This window comes from Apis mellifera, linkage group LG15 (assembly GCF_003254395.2).
Source record: "Apis mellifera strain DH4 linkage group LG15, Amel_HAv3.1, whole genome shotgun sequence".
Taxonomy (NCBI): Eukaryota; Metazoa; Arthropoda; class Insecta; order Hymenoptera; family Apidae; genus Apis; species Apis mellifera.
The window spans coordinates 4,283,042-4,309,114 of NC_037652.1; the positions used below are offsets into that span (position 1 = coordinate 4,283,042).

Consider the following 26,073-nt stretch of genomic DNA (forward strand, 5'->3'; position numbering starts at 1 on the left):
TTCTTCATGATATAAATATAGGAAAGGCGTGACAAATTCATCGAACTCGTAAAATTTAAAAAAAAAAAAAAAAAAAAGAAATCATCCGTCGGCTTTAAGCTTTCGACGAGTCTGGCGTGACGACCGGTTACCAAGCGAATTTCGTAACTTCGGCCGCGCAATCCCTGTTACCGCAGCGCGCGAACTTCCGGCTTGCAGTGTCGGCCAACAGGGGTGGGGAGGCAGAAGGAGGGCGGCGAAACAGGAAGGGTTAGGACGAAGTTATTATTACCATAATTTTCGGCTAAATGCACCGCTGCAACTCTTGCCTCCTCCTCCTCCTCCTCCTTCTCTTTCTCTGCTATAATTCGACGTCGATGTTTGCACACGCACACCGCGAATAGGGGAAGGAACGATTGCGTTGCAACATTTGGACTCGTTATTTCTAATGGATCTACGTTGAATGTGGGTGGACAGCGACTCCAACACTTTTCGTCCAATCTAAAATTGAGAATATATATATAGGAGAGGGGGTTCTTTTTTAATTTTTAAATTTTTGCCCCAATTTTAGGATTATAATGGTCGCTTGGACGACAATGAACGATTATATAAAAATTTGTTTTTAAGCTTTCTTTCTTGTATCGTTTTTAAATATATACTCGAGGATATCATCACGAATGATCGATATTTTTTTCGTTCATATTAAATTAGATAGATGTTAAGTTTCTTGGAACAATTCGAAATGATTTTTAAAGGATATTGGTAAAGGATAGAAATTCTGAAATATCCTTCGAGGAAGAAAAATTGTATATTTCCTTAACCTGATACACATGCGTGAAGGCCGACTTCTACACGCACATGGACTCGTTCCTGTGCTCGTTGACGGACCTTACGTACAAAATGCAGGGGTTGACGGTGATATACGTGCCAAGGGAGGGTGAGGATCTGGTTGCGGACGAGGTGAGCGCCGATAAGGAGATGATCAAGAGGATGGAGGTGGTGGTGGCCTATTGGACCACCCAAGTGAGGATAGCGCTCTCGGATCAGGAACAGGCGACGCCCCTCGAATTGTTGTGCCTCAAGGACGAATACGACTTTTGGATCTATCGACGTTAGTCTCCAACCATAATCGATTCAGAATTTTCTCATTGTCCATTTCATTCATATTTGATTATATATTAATTTCATACCAGTGAACAGTTTTTGGAATTAAAAAATTATCGCGAAAGAAAGAATCTTTCACAACTCGATGTGTATTTTTTCTTTTAAGAAAGATAAATTTTCTCGATCGACAGACGACAATCTCTGCGGTTTAAACTTCCAAGTGCAGAGGCCGATCGTGAAAAAGATAACGGATTTCCTGATGACGACCCACTCGACGTACGCCCAACAATTCCTCAAATTAAAGGACGAGATCGAAACGTTCGTGAAGGAGGCCATATCGAACATCGAGTATCTTCGGATCCTGGTCGACCCGTCCTCCGAGATCGACAAGTGCCAATCCCCGTCCCAGATTCAGGAACACCTGCTCCTCATCATACACCTGATCAGGATTATCTGGCTGAACTCGCCGTTTTACAACACCCAGGAGAGGATCGAGAATCTGTTCAAGGCGCTCAGCAATCAGATAATCATCATCTGCCGGGATTACATAAACTTCGACGAGCTTTTCGCCGGCGAGACGAGAAAGTACATGGACAAGTTCGATGAGTGCATACAAACCTGCAAAAATTACATCGCATTGTACGATCAGGTAACGTAACTTCCGTCGAATAAAAATTTCTCCCCGTTTCCTGATAAACGAATCGATTCAATGATTGATACAACGTGATCTTCCACGAACAGACGAACCCTTATCGCGTTTTCAAATTCCCTCGCCGGTCGGTGCATCAAGGAACCATTAAACGACGTATGTGCAGAGTTGCCTCTCTGAGATATACTTGGGGAAGAGCCAGTTAGAGGCGAGGGGCGTTAAACGCCACCTCCGCCACTGGTTGAAATAACGCTCGTTTTCCCTCCCCTCCGGCGCCTGCAATTAATCTTATCTTCATCTTTAATCGGGGAGGATCGTTGGGCAGAGCAAGCAGGAATACGAAACCTGCAATGCTCTCATTAATCCTGATCTGCTTCCATTGAGAAATGATCGTCGAGAATAATGAAGAGAATAGAAAAAGCAGTTTAAAAAATGATTCGTCGAATTTTGGAAATTAGGATTTCCAAATCCCTTGTTGTTGAAGGAGTGGGTCGGAAACCGGGTCAAGTTTTCGCGTTAATACTAACCCTACCCAACTTAGGCGTTTCCCGCGTGGTTAGATAAGCGGGGAGGGAGGGAAGGGGGGATGAGAATTGCCACGAGGCACGTAGCTATCGTATCCTCGGTGGAACGAGGGTGCAAAGGGAGAATTCTCCTGAAAAATCTCTCAGTTTCACAAGGATCAATTGGAAATCCCTTTCTTAAGATTATTAATTTCTGTTAGAAGAAACACTGGTTCTAATGATTTATATATATAAATATTTGTGCATAATATTGTAAATAGAAGGAATAATTCCTCCTCTGCGAGAAGTAAGATTCCTGATGAAGCAAGCAACGAAATAATATTGCATATTGTTTATAAAACTCTTTGGAAAAATTTTTTCGGAGATACGAGGAAAAATAATATCGCGCGCTCGAACCTTTTTTCTTTTTTTTTGAAATTGAATCACCGGTTAGCTAGTAATGTGAGCTCCATCACAGGGAAAGGGATTCGCTTCGTGGGAACGAAATCGCCCCACTTTTTCGAAAATTTTTAATACAATGTTTTTGGAGGGGCGAGAAAAGGTGATTTGTAAGTGAATAGAGAATACCACCATCCTGTGGGGGTGGTGGTGAACTGTTTCCCCTAAGCGGCCGATAATACAAAATAATAATTGATCTCTTATCCATTCCTTTATTTTTTCTTGGATCTTCTTAATGCGATATAAATAATATTTTGAAAGGATTTGCTCGCGTTACGAGTAATGTAACGTAGATTTTATGGATTCTCTTTATTTAAAGAAGAATATTTTTTCCATGTACGATTATTTTTCTCCAAAGTAACCAGTATCTTAAATGTTTTTTTAGACTTATTTATAGTTTGAAAATTTTTCAGAGTAATATATATATATATAGATCTAGGATTAATGTATTAAAAAAAAAATGGTTTTTCAGATAGTGTATGCCCATACCACTCGGTTAGGCGTGTCGTGGGATTTGAACAAGGTCAATATATTCCAGCATGTTGAAACTTGCATCAGCAGGTGCTACGATATGATTGAGATCTGTCAGGCGATGATCGATTTTGCCAGGTAATCAGTCCACGCCTCTTTATGCCTGTCGATTCAACGATTAGTTTGAAGATAAACAGGATGAAATCTCGAGTATTGTCTCGTGATTTTGCCAGTGATTCTTCGTGAATCGATTAAGATCTTTTTATATTTTGATAGATATTTGAAGCGAGAAATTTAGAAAATTTTCCAAATAAGATAAAAGCAAGAATAAGTTATAAATCGAGGAAAATTTTTAATAAGAGAGAAATTTATGTTATATCATGTTCGCAGAATGGACGAAACGGCAGACGTGGTCAAGCCTATGTTTAGTGGTACGAGGGGTGAGGAGCGAGAAAGGGTGTGTCAGAAGGTCGAAAGGTTGTTCAGGGAGGCTCTGAAAAAAGTGGACGAGAACTCTCACAATATCTTCGACATCCACCACAGCATGTGGAACGACGACATGTTCCTTTTTCGAAACGAGATGAAGGATCTGGAAATCATTATAGAGAACCTGGTCACGTCGATCTTCGTCAAGTTAAACAATGTACAGGAGGCGATGGAGGATTTTCAAAGCTTCCATAGCTATATGAATCGCGACAAGTTGAAAGCTCTGTTCGACTCCAAAACGAGCGAGGTACCAAGAATTGAATTGAAAAATCTATCCATTATAAACCTTTCTATCTATAAATATCCTTCGAACAATCGAAATTATTTATTTTTTCTTATTCTTCTACGAAAGCATAATTACAATATCATATTCTGGAGAAAGAATTTTTACGGAAAGAAAAAATACAGAGCGTCCAATTTTTACCATAAAAGTGTCCATATTTATTCATAAGAAGAATTCACCTAAATAATTTTTTTAATTTTAATTTTTTCCTCAACGATCCCAATAACAATATATAACAATAGTTTCGAAACTTTCAATGTTTCCTATCTTTTGAAATAAAAAAAAAAAAGAACAAATCTCTTCTTAATTTCAATCTCCATCACAGATATGGAAGTTGTTCTGCGACGATATCCAGAAAGCGAAGCAAGAGGTGTTGGACGAAATGGAGGAGTATTCTTCGATGACTCCTTATTACTCGGGCAGGGCGTTGAATTTGCGCACGAAGGGCGCCCGTATACAATTGACGAGAGAGATCCTGGAGCAAGCGCTCTGGATGCCCTATTGCGGCCTGCGCTTCGAGGCGTTCCATCAGCAAGAATTGCTGCAAAAATCGATCGAGGATTTCGTGGCCGATTTATACGCGAAATGGTTGTTCGAGGTCGGTGACAATCCCCGGGCCAAGTTGGATCGTTTCCTCATGCGCCGTTGCAACATCACCGAGGGCCTTCTCAGGTGCAACATAGACCCCTCCATTCTGACCCTGTGCCGCGAGGCGTCATATTGGGTCGCGTTGAAATTCGTCATCCCTGTCCACGTGCAGATCGTTTTCGACAAATGGGAGACGCTTAATTTCGTCTTCGAGAGCGTGATCGCGGTCATTATCGGTTACAATAAGGTGATCAAAGGTTAGTTTGCCAATTCTGTCTTAGAACATCGTTTTCACACTGAATAATTAAAATTAAAACAACAATTTTTCCTCTCTTTCGATAAACGGAAGAGTGAAATTAATTTCGAAAGAAATTGATACGATAAAGTGATGGAAAGTCTGCCAATTTTATCTTCATTTTTATTTTTATATATTTCTTGTCAGCCATGTCGAATCGATTTCTCAGAATTTTGAAACGATCCATCGAACATAGTTTCCAATTTTAAACTAATCTAAATGAAATTATCGTAATCGTCGAGAAAGCTTAGCGTTATTTGAAAAATCCCAATTTTAAAATGATCGAGATTGTAATCGCAATGCAGTCGACTAACGAGTAGCGTTTCGGATAATCGGGTTTCCAAACTGTTGTATAAACATACACAGACACACACATGTATATATATCTGTATTTTTCCAGCTTTGTCGAAAGTAGAACGCGAACTGTTCCGCGAACTAATTCGCCAACTAGACAGGAAGATCAATCCAGGCTTAAACAAGCTGACATGGAACACGGAATACGTGGACGCGTACATCGAGGATTGCTTTAACGAAACGGCAAATGTACGCTTCCTCCTCTCTCTCTCTCTCTCTCTATCTTTCTCTCTCTTTCTCCCCAAACTTGACCGGTTGGATATAGGTTGGAGGAGGCGGCTGATACGGCGGTGGAGAAATTTATGCGCCGAGTCCCTCCTCCCCCTCCCGCCTCTGTCCCGCCGCGAAATTAAATTTTCTGACCGAGCCAAGTGGGATATCTGTCCGCGGATCCTTTGTTTGTTTAATTAAGCGAGAAGAGCGCGGAATAACAATGGCGGATATCCGGCCGCTTTGCGGCCTGAACGTTACGTTAAGGGAAGAAGGAATTCTTGGGACAAAGCATTGGGATGTTGCAATAAGGTGTTGCTTTAACGAAACATGGGATGTGTCTCACCTCTACTCTTCGTGTGTGTGCAGCTTCAAGAGTTCATCGACACGTACAGGATGTCGAACGAGCAGATACTGAGGCTCAGCGAGACTATCTGCGACACGCCGATGATCGTTATAAAACCGAACTACACGTACATGTTGGAGGAGTTGCAGGCGGATTTGGTGAAGACCAGGTACGAGATCTGGTTTCTTTTCTTTTCTTTTTTTGGATTTCAAGGATTTTGGATCTGGATTTTCCAGGGACGAGACGTTCGCAAAGGTGTCGGACGTTCACAGAACCATCTTCGACTACGTGATGCTCATTTTCGACGGGTTCAAGGGCGTGATCGAGGACGTGAGTTTGTCATATTGTCATTTCGATACGTGGAGATTGGGAATTCTCGCGTTATTTGATCCTCGTGGGAGGAGATTGTTGTTAATTTATTGTTGGAGTGTTATGATTCGTTGTTATGAAAGAAAATTATGATTCTGAGGAAGCAGTGAATAAATAACCACTTGGATATTATACACTTCTCTTAAATATAAGAGCTATGTGTGAGGCTAGGATCAACATTTAATGGAACACTTAGAAAGTGCTAGATAGAATTCGTATTATTCAAATTGTTATTGTTATTAATTTATTATTGGATTGTTATGATTCGTTGTTACGAAAGAAAATTATGATTCTGAGGAAGCAGTGAATAAGTAACTTAGATATTATACACTTCTCTTAAATATAAGAGCTATGTGTGAGGCTATATGAGGATCAATATTTAATGGAACAGTTAAAAAGTGCTAGATAGAATTCGTATTACTCAAATTGTTATTGTGATTGTTATTAATTTATTGTTGGATTGTTATGATTCGTTGTTACAAAAGAAAATTATGATTCTGAGGAAGCAGTGAATAAGTAACCACTTGGATATTATACACTTCTCTTAAATATAAGAGTTGTATGTGAAGCTAGGATCAACATTTAATGGAACACTTAGAAAGTGCTAGATAGAATTCGTATTACTCAAATTGTTATTGTTATTAATTTATTGTTGAATTGTTATGATTCGTTGTTACGAAAGAAAATTATGATTCCGAGGAAAGTATTTTTAGGAAGAATAAGTAACCACTTGGATATTATGCACTTCTCTTAAATATAAGAGCTATGTGTCTTAAATATAAGGCTAGAGTCAACATTTAATGGAACACTTAGAAAGTGCTAGATAGAATTCGTATTACTCAAATTGTTATTGTATTGTATTTGTTATTAATTTATTGTTGTAATTTATTGTTGAGGGTCAATATTTAATGGAACACTTAGAAAATGCTAGATAGAATTCGTATTACTCAAATTGGAATTTGTATTGCAAATATTATTATTGTAAGATACATATCTTTATTAGCGTCAGTCTTCTCCCTGGAGATAAAATAATATTTTTAAAAAAGTCAATCTCGACCGTGAATAAATCATGGAGAATGGAATATCTCCATGTAAATTTTTTTACGAACGACATAAAACCTTCAATCCTCCAAAATTCCTATCCGCGATATATATATTTGGCCATTCTCCCATAGAAAAAATGTTTTATTAAAAATATCCGGAACACGATCCTTGAACACGATGATGATAACAACGAGGCTCGACTTTCGCGTCCCCTTACGATCTCATTCTCGCTCACGCGGAACAGCTCGTTTCCGCGTTGAATACGACGACAAACGGCGGCTATCCACCTGGCAAAATCCTCCCCCACGTTATCCCTTCGGGCTACACGCCGCAATTTTTGCGCCATTCCAATCCGGAAACGGAAGACTAGGCCGATATGTCGCTACCCGAGCGCCGGAAGGAACCCGTATATTCGTTAATTCTTATGTACAGCATTTCAGATACTTTGAAATTTATTAATCACGAGTTAAAAAGTAATTTTTTTCTTCTTTTCTTGAGATGTCGTTCGATAATTGTTAAAAAGAAATATTTGCATTCTAATAACAATAATATTACGAATATAATGAATAAAAGTATAAATGATGGAAGGTGCATTTGAGATACTTTGAAATTTAGTAATCACGAGTTAAAAAGTAATTTTTTTCTTCTTTTCTTGAGATGTCGTTCCATAATTGTTAGAAAGAAATATTTGCACTCTAATAATATTACGAACATAATGAATAAAAGTGTAAGTGATGGAAGGTGTTTAGTGATGGAAGGAACCCGTGTATTCGTTAATTCTTATGTACAATTTAACGTTTGAAATTTATTAATCATAAGTTAAAAAGTAATTTTTGTTTGAGATAATTGTTAGAAAGAAATATTTGCACTCTAATAACAATAATATTATAATAAATAAAAGTGTAACGATGTTTAGTGATGGAAGGAATTCGTATGTTCGTTAATTCTTATATACAGGTTAATGTTTGAAATTTATTAATCATAAGTTAAAAAATAATTTTTGTTTGAGATAATTGTTAGAAAGAAATATTTGCACTCTAATAATAATAATATTACGAACATGATGAATAAAAATGTAAGTTATGGAAAGTGTTTAGTGATGGAAGGAATTCGTGTATTCGTTAATTTTTATGTACAGTTTAACGTTTGAAATTTATTAATCGTAAATTAAAAAATAATTTTTGTTTGAGATGTCGTTCGATAATTGTTAGAAAGAAATATTTGCACTCTAATAATATTAGAAACATAATGAATAAAAGTGTAACGGTGTTTAGTGATGAAAGGAATTCGTGAAAGAAATTTTCTAGAAAGGAATATTCTAATAACAATAATATTATATGCGAAGAATAAGCATGAAGATGTAACGAAATACTTTGACTAGCAAAGAATTGAATAATATTTAATATAGGAATTAGGAGATTAAATTAGATGATTTATTAACGAAAATAATGTGGGGTTTGACGACAGAGTTTGGAAGAATGGAAAGGGTATTTAAGCAGAATAGACGTGGTGATAGGCGAAGTTTTCAAGATGTGTTTAATCGAATCCTTTAACGCGATGCACCTTGCTCTTCACGGGGATGGCACGGCACCCCCCTCGCCTCTCATCCTGGTGCACGTAGAGCTAAACGAGAATAAGGTAACAACTTATTCTTCTTTTTCTCTTTTTCATTTAAAAAAAAATCTCATTACACTCTCGCTTCAAATAAACGTTTGTTTCCTTCGTTCTAGATAAGTTTCACGCCAAATCTATCGGAAATCGCGATGGAAATCTCGATGATCTTCGACAATCTATTGGAACCTTTGAAGAACGTGATGAGATTGACGGACAAATTCAAGATGGACTTCCAGGTGCCGCCATTTTGGAAAATATACGAGAAGGATCCAGAATTGCTCGATCTTCAACAGAAGTTAAACGACGGTTATTAATTAATCTTTCATCGTGCATTTATGATCATTTTCTTTCCCTCGATAATCTTTCTTCGATATTGTTTCGCAGAGGTGAATTTCTGCTTCGTCCAAATGCAAACCTACTTGAAAACCTGGGAACCGTTTCACGAAGTTTGGGAAATGAACAGAGAGATGTTTCTCCAAAGGTATCCAATCTCTTTAAGATTGAAATTCTGATGAGGGAGATTGATTATTGATCAACGGTGGAGATAAAATTGATAAAATTCGATATTTATTGATTTAAGGTACGAAAAGTTGAAGCCAACCGCGGACACCTTCGATTCGGATATCAGCAGGTACACGATGATCGCGAACAACGTTCAGATACAGGAAACGGTGACGACCGTGCACTTCCTCGACGTGAACGCAGATCGATTGAAGGGCGCCATTATCGAAGAGTGCTCGGTTTGGCAACAGAAAATAATTGGCGTTTTGTACCGTCAAACGCTAAATATGGTGAACCATGTCTATCACTACATAGCTGAGAATTCGAAGAAGTGAGTATTATAATATAAAATATATAATGAATTGAAGTAAATTTTTTGAAATTAAAAATGAAAATACAGATTTACAAATTATTGGTTAATCTTAAAAAATATAGACAAATGGTCTTATCAATAGAATTGATAAAGTTTAAAAGCGTGTGTAAGAAACATTTTTGAACAGTTTATTAATTTGTTACATTTCACATTGGTTCGCAGAATATCGAAAGAGCCGACGGATCTGATCAGCATGCAACAAGCGATGCAGTTGTTCTACAAGCTGATGGCCGATATTCCTCACGAGGAAGAGGAATTCCCCAAGATCCAGGACCAGTTCCAACTTTTGGGTAAAGCGTTGATTAAGAGGCCCCGTTTCTTCTCTCCTCGATTATCGTTATTCCCTTTTTCTCCCAGAAAAGTACGAGGTTACGTTGACGTTCGACTTCAAGCGGAAATTTTACGATATACAACCCTCCTGGGCCGCGTATCTCGTCCTCTTGGATGAATGCGATTTCATGTTGAAAGAGAAACAGGCAAGCGTTTGGGAAATTTGTCTCGCAAACGATATAATCATAAATCATAATTATCCTTTAATTTGCGGGTGTGGCTTATATAAACATGTTAATTTTTTTTTAATATCAAATAGCAGGTGTAGCTTTTGTATATCATTAAATAGATAAGTCCATTAAAATGTCACTTAAGAGATATAATTTAAAATTTGAATGTATATTATTTTTATTTTTCTTATTGATTATAGAATGCACACTTTATCTTTGTGCTTTTATTTTTGTACAAGATATAGTAAAAAGTTTAGTTTCATTTAGTGTACTTTTGTCAACTTTTCCTAATATGGATAAGCCTTCCACTTCTTCTTCAAGAAAAAGAACGAAATGTCGATGAATATATTTATTGAAATTTAATTTATAAATTTTTATTACATGATATTTTTTTATTTTGTATTTTTGTAATTTATAAAATAATTAGAATTATATTTTCTATAGTATTATGATTCATTCTTTTTTTTTTAGATCAACTGTGCTTAAAGTATCAGCAGTTAAATGAATTATTTAACATCATCACGATTAATCCATACAGTTAAATTGTAACGTTTAATATTTATCATCCTTTCTCCTTTTTCTCTTTAGGCGGAGTTCAAACAGATGCTGATGCAAGACGTGGTAACGTTCGAAACGGACGTGAACGAGCTGGTTCAAAGATTCTGGGAATTCGGGCCGTTCACATCCTTGTGGATAATAGAAGGTATAATACCCCGTTGTGTACCGACCACTGTTGATCGATTAACATCGACGATACACGAATTCAGACGCCCTCAGTTGGCTGGCCTCCCTCGAACGAGACTTCGCGAATCTGAAGGCGAAAGAGGCCAAGCTGAAGTCGCAGCTTTTGGTGTTCGAAATCAGTCAGCCGGATTCGCCCGAGCTGATCCAATTGGAACAGGTAAATAAAATCTCGATTCTGACACGTATGTATTCATCTCTGAGAGAGGTCTGTCTCCCTCTCAGGACGTGAAAGCTATCCAACTGGTGTGGGACATCACGAACGAGTGGAACGAAGCTTGGCAGGTGTACAAAACTGCGAATTTCTGGGAGATCGAGATGGAACAGATGGAGACCACGGCAAACGTCCTGTTCAGAAAGTTGAATCGTCTGAGCAGAGAGTTGAAGGACAAGAATTGGGAGATCGTCGAGCACTCGAGGTCTCTCTTTTTTTTTAGAAGACGAGATTTATAATAATTTTGTGTCGATTATTAAGGATTGGAAGAAATTTAAAGAGAGAAGGGAATATTTTTCTTTCGTTTTCAGAACGAACGTGGACAAGTTCAGGCGCACCCTTCCATTGATCACCGATCTGAAAAATCCGGCGATGAGGCCGAGGCATTGGCAGAGGGTCAAGGAGACCGTGGATCGTGATTTCGACGAGCTGTCGCCGGAATTCACCCTGGACGCCATCACCGAGATGGAGTTCCAGAATTTCGCCGAGCAGATCAGCGATATATCCAACTCTGCGACCATGGAGTTGGCCATAGAAATTGTGAGTGATCAAACTTCTTTTATTCATTTGTTGTTACAAGATGGCCGAGTCTATGAGAGAATTTTCAGGGGTTGAAAAATATCACCGAAGTTTGGCAGAAGATGCCTCTGGAGATGATTCCTTACAAGGATCAAGGTATATACAGAATAAAGACCACGGACGAAATAGTGCAAACGTTGGAGGAGCATCAAGTTCAATTATCGGCCATGAAGGCGACCAGGTTTCTCTCGAATTTTTCAAATTGAGATCCCTCTGGTTGAGGATACGGTCTCACGTGGTTTTCCAGGTTCGTCGAGCCGTTCGCGAAAGAAGTGGATTACTGGGAGAGGACCCTTTCGACCATAGGGGAGGTCCTGGAAATAACTCTGATGATTCAGCGGGGCTACATGTACATGGACAACATATTCACCACGGAAGACATCAGGAAACAGCTCCCCAAGGAGACGGACGATTACGACAAACTGACGAAAATGTGGATCGAGATTACGTCACGGATGGCCTCCATCGGTCTCGCCTTGAAAGCCACTCACGAGCCGCGTACGTGTCTTTTTCTTTTTTCTCTTTTAGATTTTTCAAAAAGTGGACACTTTGAATGGCAAACAGTTCTCGGATAGATTTTAATCGCGAAGAATCTCTAAAGGATTTAAATTAAACAATTTAGCTTTTAAATTTTACTCTCCTTTCCTAATCGAATTAATTCTCAGTTTTTTAAAATTTTTTCAAAAAAAAAGAAAATCTTGTCTTGTTTGTAATACTTGTTCTCCGAATCGTTCGTTTTCCTTTCAAAACTGCAAGTGTAAATAAAAATTTCAAAAGGAGAAAAAATTACGTTGTAATTCAAGGAGGGAGGGGAGAATGTACGACGTGAAGGCTCGACGTGAAAGAGAAAAAGGGAAGGCGGCGAAAAATAATGTAAATCCGGAAGCATTTGCATTTTTTTCTTCGCCTCCGCCCAATTTCCCTTCTTTTCCTTTTCTTCGTTCCCGCTCCAGCCGGCCTGTTCGAGCTTCTGAATAAAATCAGCCGCGAACTCGAGACGATGCAACGAGCCCTGGAACAATATCTGGAGACGAAACGACACGTGTTCCCGAGATTCTACTTCATCTCGAACGAGGATCTGCTCGAGATTCTGGCCAACGCGAGGAAACCCGAACTGATACAGGTGCACATCAAGAAACTGTTCGAGAATATTAAATTCCTTACTTTGAGCAAGGTGAGTATTCACGAGTATATATCGTTCGAAAGTATCCAGTTTTTTTTTAATTGTAAAATTACAAGAAAAGGAAAGAAAAAGAATCTACGATAAGAAATTGATTTTTATAAGATCGATAGATGAACGATCCATTATTCTGTTGATTTTCAAAATGATTTTAATGTCGCCTCGAACGATTTCTCAGTCCGTTACCGGGAAACAATTGGCCATAGCGATGAATTCCGGCGAAGGGGAGTTCGTCGATTTTAACGAGCCCGTTGTTCTGGAGGGGCAGGTGGAGAGGTGGCTCTGCGAGATTGGTAAGATGTTTCTCCTTCTCCAAAAATAATTCATGAATTAACTTTTCTTTTTTATTATCGAACGAAAAACTTACGATGTAACGTATTCAATGCTAAAACTAAAGAATGACTATATTTTGAGTGAAGAATTATCGATGAATTAAAGTAGTGTGTAAAATTTTATTCCTTAAAATATCGATTACTTTATCATATTTTTCTTTTCGAAGTAAATCGACAATATTTAATTTTAGCATTTTAGCATCGAGAGCATAAATTAAAAATTAACCATTAAACAATTTTATTATTTGTGTTTGCAAAATTGTTTCCAAATCCTATCACATAAACGTAAACTTCCAATCAATCTGTTTATCCTCCAATAAGTTTTAAACTAACACTTAAAATGTTAAGATCGCAAAAGAAAGAAATAAAAAGAGATCCGGCTAAATACTTAACGTCCTTACCCCGTCCATTAGAAAATCATATTTGACGTATGAGTGCGTTCAACGGTGGAAAAAATGATTACCCCTCGCGTTTATCCGGCCGTTTTCCAGCTTCCAACAATTTTTCACGCAGAGAGAGACACAATTTACGCCGGGCGGGAAGCATAACGACGGCGCGGCACGCGGTCGGTTAAGGCTAGATCGGAATTACCGACCGAGAGAAATCGGTATAATTAAGCTATGCTTAAAGAGATAATATTGAAATGTTGAAACTCGTTTGCAATAATAGTAACAAAATTATAATCCTTTATAATAATAATAATTAAATTTACAACAAATTTTTCCAACAAATCTACGTGCACATAATAAGTAATAATGATACAATCGTGATTAATTAATCTTAATATTGTCGCAGAGAAAGCGATGAGGATAAGTTTACGCGAGATATTGAAGCAGTGTCGAACAGCGCTTCGAAAAATGATCCAGAAACGCGACAAGTGGGTGAAGGACTGGCCCGGCCAACCGGGGATCACGTCCACCCAGATCCAGTGGACGAGCGATTGCACCCGCACTCTATTGCACTGCAAGTGAGCCTCGCGCTTTATTCCATCCGTGGAAATTTAGACGACGTTGCGAGTTACAATTGTCCGGCAGAGAGAGCGCCATTGGAAAATGAATGAAACAGAGAGAGAGAGAGAGGGGCTTCGAAGCCTGCACCCCGTGTTGGAGAGGGTTGGTCCGCGAATAGAGGGACACGGTTACTCTAATAAGGGGGAATTTTGCATATTCCGGCTACGGCGCCGCGATCCACGGCCATCCCTTTCTCCCTCGTTTGCATATACCAGCCGTACCGCGAATAATTTAACCCACGCCACGGGAGAAAATCCCGAGACCCCTCTCTGTCCCGTGCCAGAGGGTCCTGGCGCGGCCTACCACCCTCCCTGAAAGAAATAAAGGGATATAGAGGTGTCGGACAAAGGGGATGATTATATATCCCCCCCCCCCTCCTCTGGCGCTCGAGAGGGGAAAAAAATTTCGTGTTATGAGGCTTTGTACGGTGGAACGGGGTTAAATGTGGAAAGTGATACCGGCTGATGAGGATAATTAATGACTCTTTTCTTTTTCTTTTTTCTTTTCTCTTTTTCGGGACAGGGAATGGCTTTTTGTTCCCGCGAACGGTTTTTGAACGGATGAAACTCGGCCTTGATTAAAAGTATGCGGTCACTGTGATGTGGAAAGTGGGGGAGAAAGGAGGGAATCGATGGAGGGGTTCTTCAAAGAATTCTTTCCACTTTGATATATACGTGCCTTTTAATGCAGCAGCGTTTCCTAATTCTTCTTCATCGAGTTCGCATTTCAAACTCATCCAAGATTTTAATACATATACTTTCTGAAGAAAAAAAAAGTATAATATAACAAACGGAAATTAAATTAGATAAAGAAGAATGTCTATAAAGAGTAAATACAGTATTAAATCCTAGATGGCGTCGTTGAGTTATTACAAGTCGTTATGACATTCTAACAATAAGTAATCGTCTTCAATTTTTAAATTAGGAAACGCTGCTTTAAAAAAAATGTTTTTCAAACAATGGATAAAGGAACGTTTCCAAATAAATTAAAACGAAAATTTAAAGGCTAGTGGACTCGAGGAAGCCGTTGAAGAAGTTACGAAGACGACAGAATCAGGCGTTGAGCAGATACTCGGAGGCGATCAGGAGTGATTTGAGCCATCTGGACCGATTGAAGTTCAAAGCGATCGTGGTGCTCGAGATCCACGCGAGGGACGTTATCGAGAAGATGTACCGCGCGAGTGAGTGATCTCTCTCGACTTATCGCAACATTTTTCAATCCTTTCACGAGCAACAAATTATCCGGATTCCGCCTTTGCGTTATGACATTTAAAATAACACGGTCCTCTCGTAAATTCATCCGAATTCGAGGGCGGAAATAGATGGCCTCGGATAGATTGGAGCTCGTATTATCATCCTAAACAGTTTGGCCCGTGCAAATATTGCTAAGTGAACAGGTGCAACGTTTGCAACGATAAATTCACGCGTCAACGATTCGTCCCTCCTCCCCCAAACTGGTGGGGGATCCCTCCCCCAATTAATGCGATTCCGCGAATTAAACTTTAATAGATCGACCTCTGGATTCCTCCTCCTCGTTTCATTTCGAAGTTTGGCAAACATTTTCCATGGAAAATGGAGTGAAAAAAATGTATTTCGAGTCTCGTTTTTTTTAGATTGCAAGGACGTGTCAGCGTTCGAGTGGCTGTCGCAGCTGAGATTCTACTGGGACAAGGATATCGACGATTGCATCGCTTGGCAGACGAACACGTTTTTCGTTTATGGTTACGAGTACCTTGGAAATACTGGACGATTGGTGATTACACCGCTCACAGATCGGTAAGATGATTTAGAATAAAATAGGGTAGAAATTGTAGTTTTAGTTTATTCGAATTTTTATTGTGAAGAGAGAGAGAGAGAGAGAGAAAGAAACATCGATAAGATTTAAAAAATAAAGCAGAGGATCGACGTATTTTCGTTTCCTCGACGCTTGGAATAATGTTTAAATCGCGAAATCCGTAATCAACGTTAATCAACGGTTGTTGGACCGTTGGAAGCTTGGCTGTGAGGGTGGTCCTCGAAACTTCGCGTGGCAACTTTGTGGACGCTCGCGAAGAAACGCTCGAGAGAGAAATTTTCGTGCCGGGGAGAGGAGGGAACACGAGCGGAGATTGTAATTAACGTTGATCAACGAGACTCTCGCAGGCGAGGCCTCTTTGAATCTTGATGTAACTTCATCAATTATGAGAGAAAACTCGGATGTCGGCGTTCGATCAGGGAGCAGGCGCGACACAACCGCTAAAAACGACTTGCCTTGCTCAAAGAATTCGAGATCATCCTCGCAATTTTATTAATTTTTAACGGATGATATTAGAAATTTTGATTAAGTTCGATTGTTCTGATAGTATCGCACAAAGAATGATTTAACTTGAGTGGAAATAACTCAACTAGTTCTTCATTATCTCACCAACTATATACTTGAGTCTCGATGAAACCTAACCTTTTTGTGAATGAAGATAGAGCATTTTTATTTATGTATTAATTTTTCTATAAAAATTCTCAAAATACAATAACACGCATCCAAATTTTGATTAGTTAACCTGTAATTATCAAATATACATGATTTCAAATTTCAACAAACCTCTTGTCCAAAATTGTGCAATATAATATCTAACCTCTTTGTGGATATATAGAGCATCTTTATTTATGTATTAATTCTTCTATAAAAATTCTCAAAATACAATAACACGCATCCAAATTTTGATTAGTTAACCTGTAATTATCAAATATACATGATTTCAAATTTCAACAAACCTCTTGTCCAAAATTGTGCAATATAATATCTAACCTCTTTGTGGATACATAGAGCATCTTTATTTATGTATTAATTTTTCTATAAAAATTCTCAAAATATAATAACACGTATTTTGATTTGTTAGCCCGTAATTATCAAATATACATGATTTCAAATTTCAACAAATCTCTTGTCCAAAATTGTGCAATATAATATCTAACCTCTTTGTGGATACATAGAGCATCTTTATTAATTCTTCTATAAAAATTCTCAAAATACAATAACACGCATCCAAATTTTGATTAGTTAGCCTGGAATTATCAAATGATTTCAAATTTCAACAAACCTCTTGTCCAAAATTGTGCAATATAATATCTAACCTCTTTGTGGATACATAGAGCATCTTTATTTATGTATTAATTTTTCTATAAAAATTCTCAAAATACAATAACACTCATCCAAATTTTGATTAATTAGCCTGTAATTATTAAATATACATGATTTCAAATTTCAACAAACTTCTTATCCAAAATTGTGCAATATAATATCTAACCTCTTTGTGGATACATAGAGCATCTTTATTTATGCATTAATTCTTCTATAAAAATTCTCAAAATACAATAACACGCATCCAAATTTTGATTTGTTAGTCTATAATTATCAAATATACATGATTTCAAATTTCAACAAAATTGTGCAATATACAAGAATTAGAAAGCAGTTACAAATCTCTTGCGTGAAGGAATAGTTCTCGCGAGAAAGGAAACGAGGGATGGCGTCCAGGATATACGATACTTAACGCTGTTTATCGATTTAATCGCGATAAAAGGATTCCGCGCCGCTCTAATTTATGAAGGGGCAGGTCGATTCTCGATACATTTGTTTCCCGAGAATTTGTGTTGCGGAAAGAAGAACGCGACGCGCCCACCACGATTCCTCGCAGTAATACGTCGCGACCCACCCTTAAACCCCTCCCTTCTTGAAAACGGATTAAACGGAGAGAATAAGAATAGAATCGCATGCTTCTTCCTCCCTCAGGAAAAAAGAAACCTTTGAAAAATGCTATTGGAAATCTCTTTCCAATTTTTTTCTTCCTTTTTAATAAACGTGTGAGGAGAAATTGAAAAATTGAAAAATTCATTGATTTCTTCGATTCAAATTATCGATCGAATAACTCGAGGTGAGGAGAAATTAATAAACGACTCTTTAAGAACAGAATTCTGTCTTATTGTTGTAGATGTTACATAACGCTGACAACCGCCCTTCACTTGTATCGGGGAGGAAGTCCCAAGGGGCCGGCCGGAACTGGGAAAACCGAGACCGTGAAGGATCTCGGGAAAGCGCTCGGATTCAACGTGATTGTGCAGAACTGTTCCGAGGGGCTCGATTACAAAAGCATGGGCAGGTTATTCTCTGGCCTCTCGCAGACCGGAGCGTGGGGCTGCTTCGACGAATTTAACCGGTAAAAAGGAAGAAATATCCATCCCTCTTCTCTTCGTACGATATAATAGTGGATCATCTCTGGAAACTTTAAAATATCGAGAACAATATTTCATGATAATTTTTCTCAATCATTCAAACATTTTCTCGATTCAATGAAGAGTGAAAAGGACGTTCCTTAGATTCTTAATTATATTGGAAGAAATTGTTCAATCAAAGTATTTCATAAATTAAATCCCTCGACAGGATAAACATCGAGGTATTGTCGGTGGTGGCGCAGCAGATACTCTCAATACTCACCGCCCTCTCTCAGAAGGTCGTCAGATTCGTGTTCGAAGGATCTGAAATAAAACTGGTGCACACCTGCGGCATCTTCATCACTATGAATCCAGGATACGCGGGTCGTACCGAGCTGCCCGACAATCTGAAATCCATGTTCAGGCCGATCTCGATGATGGTGCCGGATAGCAGCATGATAGCCGAGATCAATTTGTTCTGCGAGGGATTCGAGGGGACCCGAATCCTCGCCAGAAAGGTTTCTCCATCCTCTCACGCGTTCCATCCTCGCATCGAAATAACCTCCATCTTCTTTTTCTCCTTCTTCCAGGTATTCACCCTGTACACGTTGGCTCAGCAACAGTTAAGCAAACAGTATCACTACGACTTTGGACTGAGAGGCATAGTCACGCTGACCAGATACGCTGGGAAGAAGAAGAGATTATACCCGAATTTGCCTGACGAAGAGGTAAAATCCATCATTCGTTCGCAAAATTTTGCCATCTTGTATCAAATACTCGCGAGATTAAATTTCGTGGACTTGGAGATGACAAATCCTTTCTTTTTCGAGGTGATCATCCTCGCCATGAACGACATGAACATCGCCAAACTCACCTCGGACGACCTGCCCCTGTTCATCGGGATCACCAGCGACCTCTTCCCGGAGATCGAGGTGCCGACCGTCGATTACGAGGAAATAATCAGTTACATAACCAAGGAGGCCATCAAGCTGAAGCTTCAGGTAATCTCTTCGATCATTCTTCGTGGATTGCAAGAAATAAATATTCTTATTGATTTGAGACATCGATGTCGGGCATGAGAATTAGGAGGAGTGAACATTGTTTACAGCCTATCCCCCTGATACTGACGAAAGTGATCGAGCTGTTCGAGACGATGCACTCGAGGCACTCGACGATGATTGTCGGCGAATCGAACACGGCCAAGTCGGCCACGTGGAAGGTGTTGCAGAACACGATGACCAGCATGAAGGTGGACAAGAAACCGGGATACCAGACGGTTCACGTGTTCCCCATTAACCCGAAAGCGTTGAGCCTTGCCGAGCTTTACGGCGAGTACAACCTTGCGACCGGGGAGTGGCACGACGGAGTCATATCGTCCATCATGCGGAAGACCTGCTCCGGTTCGGTTCCCCTCCTCCATTTTCGATTTTTCCAAGTAGGATGTGTGTGAAGGGGGTGCACGCGTGTGTACGAAGTGTCTCGTTACTTTTGACAGACGATACCCCTGACGTGAAATGGATCCTCTTTGACGGGCCCGTGGACGCTGACTGGATCGAGAATATGAACAGCGTGATGGACGATAACAAGGTGCGTCCGCTTTGTGACTCCGCTCCGCTTGGAAACTCTTTCTCTTTCTTTTTATTCCTTTCTTTGCTATAAAATCCTATTCAAGGAGGGAATATGACAAGAGTTGAAAGGAAAAGTTTTTCTTCCTCTGAACGGAAGAGGTGAAGTTGAAAATTCTATTACGAATATTTTCTAGTCTTCCTTGGATCTGTTGCTTTTTAAATTGTAATAAATTGTGTAAAGCTTATTTACAAGGATAATTCCTTGCCTCCTCAGGTTTTGACGCTCATAAATAACGACCGCATCACCATGCCCCACCAAGTCCTTCTGCTGTTCGAGGTCCAGGATCTGGCTGTCGCCTCCCCGGCTACGGTCTCGCGGGCTGGGATGGTTTACAACGATTACAAGGATCTCGGTTGGAGGCCGTACATGAACAGCTGGATACAGAAATATCAAGCGAAGCAGGAATTCTACGAAGAAGTAAAAAAACGCCTCGTCAATTGAAAAAAATCACGAATTATTTTTTTTCTTTTTCTCCCGGTGCTATGCAGATGAAGAAATTGTTCAACAGCCACGTGGACGCTACGCTGCAATTCAAACGGAAGAAATGCGAGGATCCTGTCCCAGTTCCCGAATTAAATTCCGTTCAATCGTTATGCAAGCTCATAGAAGTGCTCTGTATCCCCGAAAACGGGGTTGAATTCACGGGAGACGCGGACATGTTCGCCAATATTTGCCGGATATGGTTCATCTTCTGGTATATATATTGGGTTGGCAACTAAGTAATTGCGGATTTTTTTTAGAAAATCAAAGACAATTTTTTCATGGAACTAAATAACTTTATTCTGTAATGTGTTGCCCATTTTTGATCAATCAGCATCATAATCCCACGTTCGTAAAACTTCTGGTTTTTATTAGCAAAAAACTGAACCAGGTACTATTCAAGGAGTTTTGTAAAGATCGAAACAAAAAGTAATCGGATGGTGCAAGATCAGGACTATATGGTGGATGTGGCAAAACATCCCAACCAAGCTCCAATAATTTTTGCCGAGTGACCAAAGATGTGCGTGGCATGGTCGTCATGATGGAATACAACACCTTTTCGATTTGTCGATTCGGGCCGCTTTTCTTCAACCGCATTGTTTAATTTCGTTAGTTGTTCAATGTGGACAACAGAATTGATCGTTCGGTTGGGTGGTAAGAGTTCAAAATAGACAATTCCTTTGTAATTCCACCAAACTGATAACAAAACCTTCTTTCGACGAATACCAACTTTTGATATTGTTCGAGCTGATTCACGTGGCCTGCTCCACGATCTTTTCCGCTTGATATTGTTGTAAACAACCTATTTTTCATCGCCAGTTATCAGTCATTTTAAAAATGGATCATTTTCATTACGTTTCTTTAGCAAATCGCAGCTGTTAATGCGTTGCGTTAAATGCTTTTCTTTCAGTTCGTGAGGAACCCATGTATCGAGTTTTTGAACATAACCAAGTTTTGAACATGAAGCTTCTCTGCAATCTCACGAGTTGTACTGTGACGATTCGAATCGATTATTGCTTTGATTCAACTGAAATCAATTACTTAGTTGCCAACCCAATATATACATTATACTCGAGAAGAAATGAACGAAATTGTCCAGTGTTGAAATATGTAAGAAAGGGTTGTTCAAATTTATCCATCCATTTCCAGTTTGGTGTGGTCTATCTGCGCAACGGTGAACGAGGAGAGCCGGTTCAGGGTGGACAATTTCATACGAGAAATAGAGGGCACGTTCCCGTTACGTGACACCGTTTACGAATATTTTGTCGATTCGCGTTTACGAATGTTCGTCTCGTGGGAGGAAAGATTGCCCTCGATATGGAAAATTCCTTCCAAGTACTCTTTCATCTTATCACCTCTCTTCGATAAATGAATTCTACGTACGTATTTTTAATTACAAAATTACTCCAGCACGCCGTTCTACAAGATAGTCGTGCCGACGGTGGACACGGTTCGATACGAGTTCGTCACTAGTTACCTTCTGAAGAACCAGTTCCCTATTCTGTTGCTGGGCCCCGTGGGGACAGGGAAGACGTCGGTGGTTCAATTGGTATTGAGCGCTCTGGACGAGATGAAGTACAGCGTGTTGACGCTCAACATGTCCGCCCAGACCACCTCAAAGAACGTCCAGGCGAGTAAAATTTTCGAATAATTTGTCATTCGATGATAATAATTGCAAACTCGTAATAAGATCCCTCGCTAAGAGAGATTAATATTTCAGGACATAGTGGAGAGCAGGCTCGAGAAACGGACCAAGGGTGTTTACGTGCCGGTGGGCGGTAAAATTCTGATCGCGTTCATGGACGACTTCAACATGCCTATGAAAGAGATCTACGGTTCCCAACCGCCGTTGGAATTGATTCGACAATGGATAGGATACGGTTTCTGGTGCGTTTTTTCGTTTTTTCGCAATTATTTTTATTGTCGTTCGAAAAAAAAAAAAATAGGTACGATCGGGAGAAGCAGACGCAGATGTTCATCCAAAAGTTGCAATTGTTGGTGTCGATGGGCCCGCCGGGAGGTGGGCGGAACGTGATCACGAATCGGTTGTTGACCAAGTTCAACGTGATCAACATGACGTTCCCGGCCGAGAAACAGATCATGAGGATATACGGGTCGATGTTGCATCACCACATCAGCGAATTCCACTCGGAGGTGAAGGGAATAGGTATAGAAATGAAAGATGTATCATTTGGGGCAGATGTAATAAAAGGTTTGATCTTAAGGATTCATTTTACATTTCGATTCAGCCAATGAAATAACGCTCGCCACCATCGGTTTGTACACGGGTGTGGTCAGCAAGATGTTGCCCACCCCTGGAAAGATGCACTACCTGTTCAATCTGAGGGACATATCGAAGGTAGAAACCTTTCCTCACGATTTTCCACACGTTCGAATATCGTTTGGCGACATAACAGGTTTTCCAAGGCCTGCTGCGAAGTCACAAGGACTATCAATTCTCCAAGCAAACGTTTCTTCGTCTATGGGTGCACGAGGTGTTCCGCGTCTTCTGCGATCGACTGATCGATGACAAGTAAATCATTTTGAAAAGAGGATTTTCTTAGAAAATTTTTACATTTTCTCCCCCTTTCAGAGACAGGGAATGGTTCGTGGAACAAATCGGGGAACAACTCGGGAAATACTTTGAAATGACTTTCGCCACCGTCTGTCCTGAGAGGAAGAGTCCGTTGTTTGGTAATATAAAATTAAAAGAAAAGAAAAGATAATTGCTCCGTAAAGAGCATCCATATTTAAGATTAGCCTCTCCTCTTCCTAATCCAAGTCTAAAACTCGGAAATCTGACTTGGCTTTGTACGAGTGTGTATAACTCGAATCTAATCCAGGCTTAATCCACGACGACCCGTAGGTAGTTTCATGAACGTTTGGGATATATACGAGGATCTCACGGACATCGGGGCCGTAAGGACTTTCATAGAGAATCAAATGGACGACTACAATGCCTCGAGCGGCGTCGTCCGCCTCAATTTAATTCTTTTCCGTGACGCGGTCGAACACATTTGCCGCATCTTTCGCGTTGTTTCTCAGGTAATACTTTAAATGATAAATACTTAGAATTCTTAATAATATCATGTAAACGTGAGATCATTCTTTAAGATGATTAATTCCATGGATTTTTAAAAAAAGAAAATTGGAATGTTGAAAAATTGAAATCGTTCCCACAGCCACGTGGCCACGTGCTATTGATAGGAATCGGAGGAAGCGGTAGGCAATCTCTAAGCCGTATCGCAAGTTACATGTGCGAACTGGCCACGTTCCAGATCGCAGTCACGAAGCATTACAGGCTGCCCGAGTTCCGCGAGGACTTGAAGATTCTCTACTCGAAAACGGGGGTGGAGAACAAGCCGACCACGTTCCTGTTCGTCGATACCCAAGTGATCGAGGAACAGTTTCTAGAGGTGGTGAACAGTATACTGAGCACGGGCGAGGTGACCAATCTGTTCAAGGCCGACGAGATGGAGGAGGTATAATCGAATCTTTTGTTCTTCACGATTTTTCCCTTCTCCTTCAATACACTCACTTCACCTAGTTTCAATTGATTCGAGTTTTATATAATTCTGAACAGAAATAGAACAGGAATAGTTCAAAGAATCTAGGAGGAAGGGTTGACATTCTTGTCATGAAATATCTTCCTCCTTTGATCGAACGAGTTGTATAAATTCCAAAATGTTTCTCGCAGATTAAAAATAAACTGACGAAGGAGGCGACCCGGCTTGGACGCATACCAACGACGGAGACGATCTACGCGCTGTTGATCGAGCGGTCGCGTGCCAATATGCACGTGGTTGTGTGCATGAGCCCGATCGGGGACGCGTTCAGGAACAGATTACGCCAGTACCCAGCCCTGATCAACTGCACGACCATCGATTGGTTCCTGGAATGGCCGAGGGAAGCCCTGCTCGAAGTTGGCAACAAGTTCCTCATGAATCTCAATCTGACGCTCACTATCACCGGCGAAACTAAACCGGTTGGTTGCTTCTTGGGGCGCTACCCCTCCTCCTCCTCTCCTCCTTCCGACCGATCGATCCCATTCGATTCCGATTTCTCTGGAATCGAACACGAGACACTCGAGTTACTCGAGAAAGCAGGGTGGAGGGGAGGGGGAGAACCGCATCCACGTCCTCTCTATTTCGTGGAATCCGATTATTTTCCTCTCGACGGCTCGCCCTTCCTCCGTCTGGCGAGCTTCCTTCCGGAATGCAATCGTCCAACAGCGTTTCCGGCGACCAGGCGCTTAATATTTTCGAATTTGCCACGATCACGTATCGTGCTTCCACTTTAACATCGAGTATCGATTGGATCTGAGATTTCTCTCTTAGTTTTCTAAATTTATTTATTTGTTTTAGTATATTATTCTAGGAGTAGCTTCTTTATCTTACGAATCGATTCGTAAATATAAATTTTTCTTTTTTATTTTTATAGAAAGTTTGAATTTTTCATCGTGAATATCGTTAAAATTCGAATCTTTTCATTTCACTTACAAAAGTCTGGAAACATTGACAAATTTAAATCTAAATTGATATTCAAATTTAGAAATTTGCTAAATTGGAAAATGTATATATATATCTAGATTTGAAATAAAAAAGAACGAAATGGTTTGCACAGGAGCCTCGATTATCAGCGACAGCGCTTCCTTTGCCGCCGCTACAGGAACGAATGCGGGACGGAATAGCGGCCACGTTCTCCTTGATCCATGAGACGGTGTCGCAGTTTTCCAGCAGAATGGCCGCCGAGATGAAGCGGTACAATTACGTGACGCCGGTGAATTTCCTCGAGCTGGTCGCAGGCTACAAAATGTGAGTCTCTGGTTAACGGAGAGATCCCTTTTATAAAGGGATCCCCTTTTGAAAAATTCGCGGATCTCCTTGCCAACTAGAAACTACCTGCAATTTGCCCCCTGTTTATACGAATCTTTATGAAACTGCTACGAGATATTCCCTTGGATATTGCAACTTTTCAACGACATTTTATCCTTCAACATCCTCGTCTCTCTCTCTCTGATCTCAATTTCCTTTTTTCTTTTTAAGATTGAAGAATTCATAAACAAAAATAATTGTAATTTATTCGTGTAATAATAATAATAATGCAACGTTAGAGATATTTCATCAAGGAAATTCAATTTTTCTTTTTTTCGACAAAAATCTTCAAAAGTTGGGAATAGTTTCCAAACAGCGTGGTAGGGGAAGGTAAACGACACGTCAGCTCGATGGCCCTCGGTTTCAGAATGCTCGCGGAGAAGAGGGACGATTTGGCGGGCCAGGCGAACAAACTTCGTGGCGGTCTCTCGAAGATCGACGACACCCGCCTTAAAGTGAACGAAATGGCTGCGGAGCTGGAAATCACACACGAGCAGGTTTATAAATCAACCAGGGAATGCGAAGAGTTTCTGGTAACGATAGGTACCTGTCATCCTTTCCAACGTTGATGCATCGTCATTAGGTGCATTTACATTTAACCAAAGGGTGATCCTTATCCCCTTGAGCGACAGCTTGTAACGTTATATAATTGATTCACTCTTGCTCCTTAACGACGAACACTTTGCTAAAATTCGTATCTACGTTCAATGAATTTTCTT

General features: G+C 39.9%; 1 protein-coding gene across 1 annotated transcript in view; it reads left to right on the forward strand.

The window, feature by feature from the left end:
- The first annotated feature begins 819 nt into the window (after positions 1 to 819).
- Positions 820 to 26,073, forward strand: part of LOC412775 (dynein heavy chain 2, axonemal) — a 33,120-nt gene continuing 7,866 nt past the window's right edge. Inside the window, exons 1-45 of the mRNA XM_026445386.1 lie at positions 820 to 1,090; positions 1,275 to 1,732; positions 3,167 to 3,303; positions 3,556 to 3,898; positions 4,260 to 4,779; positions 5,218 to 5,360; positions 5,751 to 5,896; positions 5,964 to 6,057; positions 8,608 to 8,778; positions 8,871 to 9,060; positions 9,139 to 9,235; positions 9,335 to 9,586; positions 9,791 to 9,918; positions 9,986 to 10,104; positions 10,717 to 10,831; positions 10,896 to 11,029; positions 11,095 to 11,288; positions 11,395 to 11,623; positions 11,692 to 11,843; positions 11,910 to 12,160; positions 12,616 to 12,836; positions 13,021 to 13,135; positions 13,970 to 14,141; positions 15,189 to 15,364; positions 15,797 to 15,959; positions 18,152 to 18,376; positions 18,601 to 18,889; positions 18,962 to 19,099; positions 19,202 to 19,372; positions 19,480 to 19,771; positions 19,867 to 19,958; positions 20,214 to 20,417; positions 20,489 to 20,694; positions 21,630 to 21,815; positions 21,891 to 22,110; positions 22,201 to 22,367; positions 22,427 to 22,647; positions 22,730 to 22,839; positions 22,898 to 23,013; positions 23,074 to 23,174; positions 23,347 to 23,525; positions 23,663 to 23,962; positions 24,178 to 24,465; positions 25,104 to 25,294; positions 25,722 to 25,897. Coding sequence (XP_026301171.1) covers positions 838 to 1,090; positions 1,275 to 1,732; positions 3,167 to 3,303; positions 3,556 to 3,898; positions 4,260 to 4,779; positions 5,218 to 5,360; positions 5,751 to 5,896; positions 5,964 to 6,057; positions 8,608 to 8,778; positions 8,871 to 9,060; positions 9,139 to 9,235; positions 9,335 to 9,586; positions 9,791 to 9,918; positions 9,986 to 10,104; positions 10,717 to 10,831; positions 10,896 to 11,029; positions 11,095 to 11,288; positions 11,395 to 11,623; positions 11,692 to 11,843; positions 11,910 to 12,160; positions 12,616 to 12,836; positions 13,021 to 13,135; positions 13,970 to 14,141; positions 15,189 to 15,364; positions 15,797 to 15,959; positions 18,152 to 18,376; positions 18,601 to 18,889; positions 18,962 to 19,099; positions 19,202 to 19,372; positions 19,480 to 19,771; positions 19,867 to 19,958; positions 20,214 to 20,417; positions 20,489 to 20,694; positions 21,630 to 21,815; positions 21,891 to 22,110; positions 22,201 to 22,367; positions 22,427 to 22,647; positions 22,730 to 22,839; positions 22,898 to 23,013; positions 23,074 to 23,174; positions 23,347 to 23,525; positions 23,663 to 23,962; positions 24,178 to 24,465; positions 25,104 to 25,294; positions 25,722 to 25,897 — 8,845 coding nt within the window. The 5' untranslated portion in view covers positions 820 to 837. The remainder of the gene's footprint in view (positions 1,091 to 1,274; positions 1,733 to 3,166; positions 3,304 to 3,555; positions 3,899 to 4,259; positions 4,780 to 5,217; positions 5,361 to 5,750; positions 5,897 to 5,963; positions 6,058 to 8,607; positions 8,779 to 8,870; positions 9,061 to 9,138; positions 9,236 to 9,334; positions 9,587 to 9,790; positions 9,919 to 9,985; positions 10,105 to 10,716; positions 10,832 to 10,895; positions 11,030 to 11,094; positions 11,289 to 11,394; positions 11,624 to 11,691; positions 11,844 to 11,909; positions 12,161 to 12,615; positions 12,837 to 13,020; positions 13,136 to 13,969; positions 14,142 to 15,188; positions 15,365 to 15,796; positions 15,960 to 18,151; positions 18,377 to 18,600; positions 18,890 to 18,961; positions 19,100 to 19,201; positions 19,373 to 19,479; positions 19,772 to 19,866; positions 19,959 to 20,213; positions 20,418 to 20,488; positions 20,695 to 21,629; positions 21,816 to 21,890; positions 22,111 to 22,200; positions 22,368 to 22,426; positions 22,648 to 22,729; positions 22,840 to 22,897; positions 23,014 to 23,073; positions 23,175 to 23,346; positions 23,526 to 23,662; positions 23,963 to 24,177; positions 24,466 to 25,103; positions 25,295 to 25,721; positions 25,898 to 26,073) is intronic.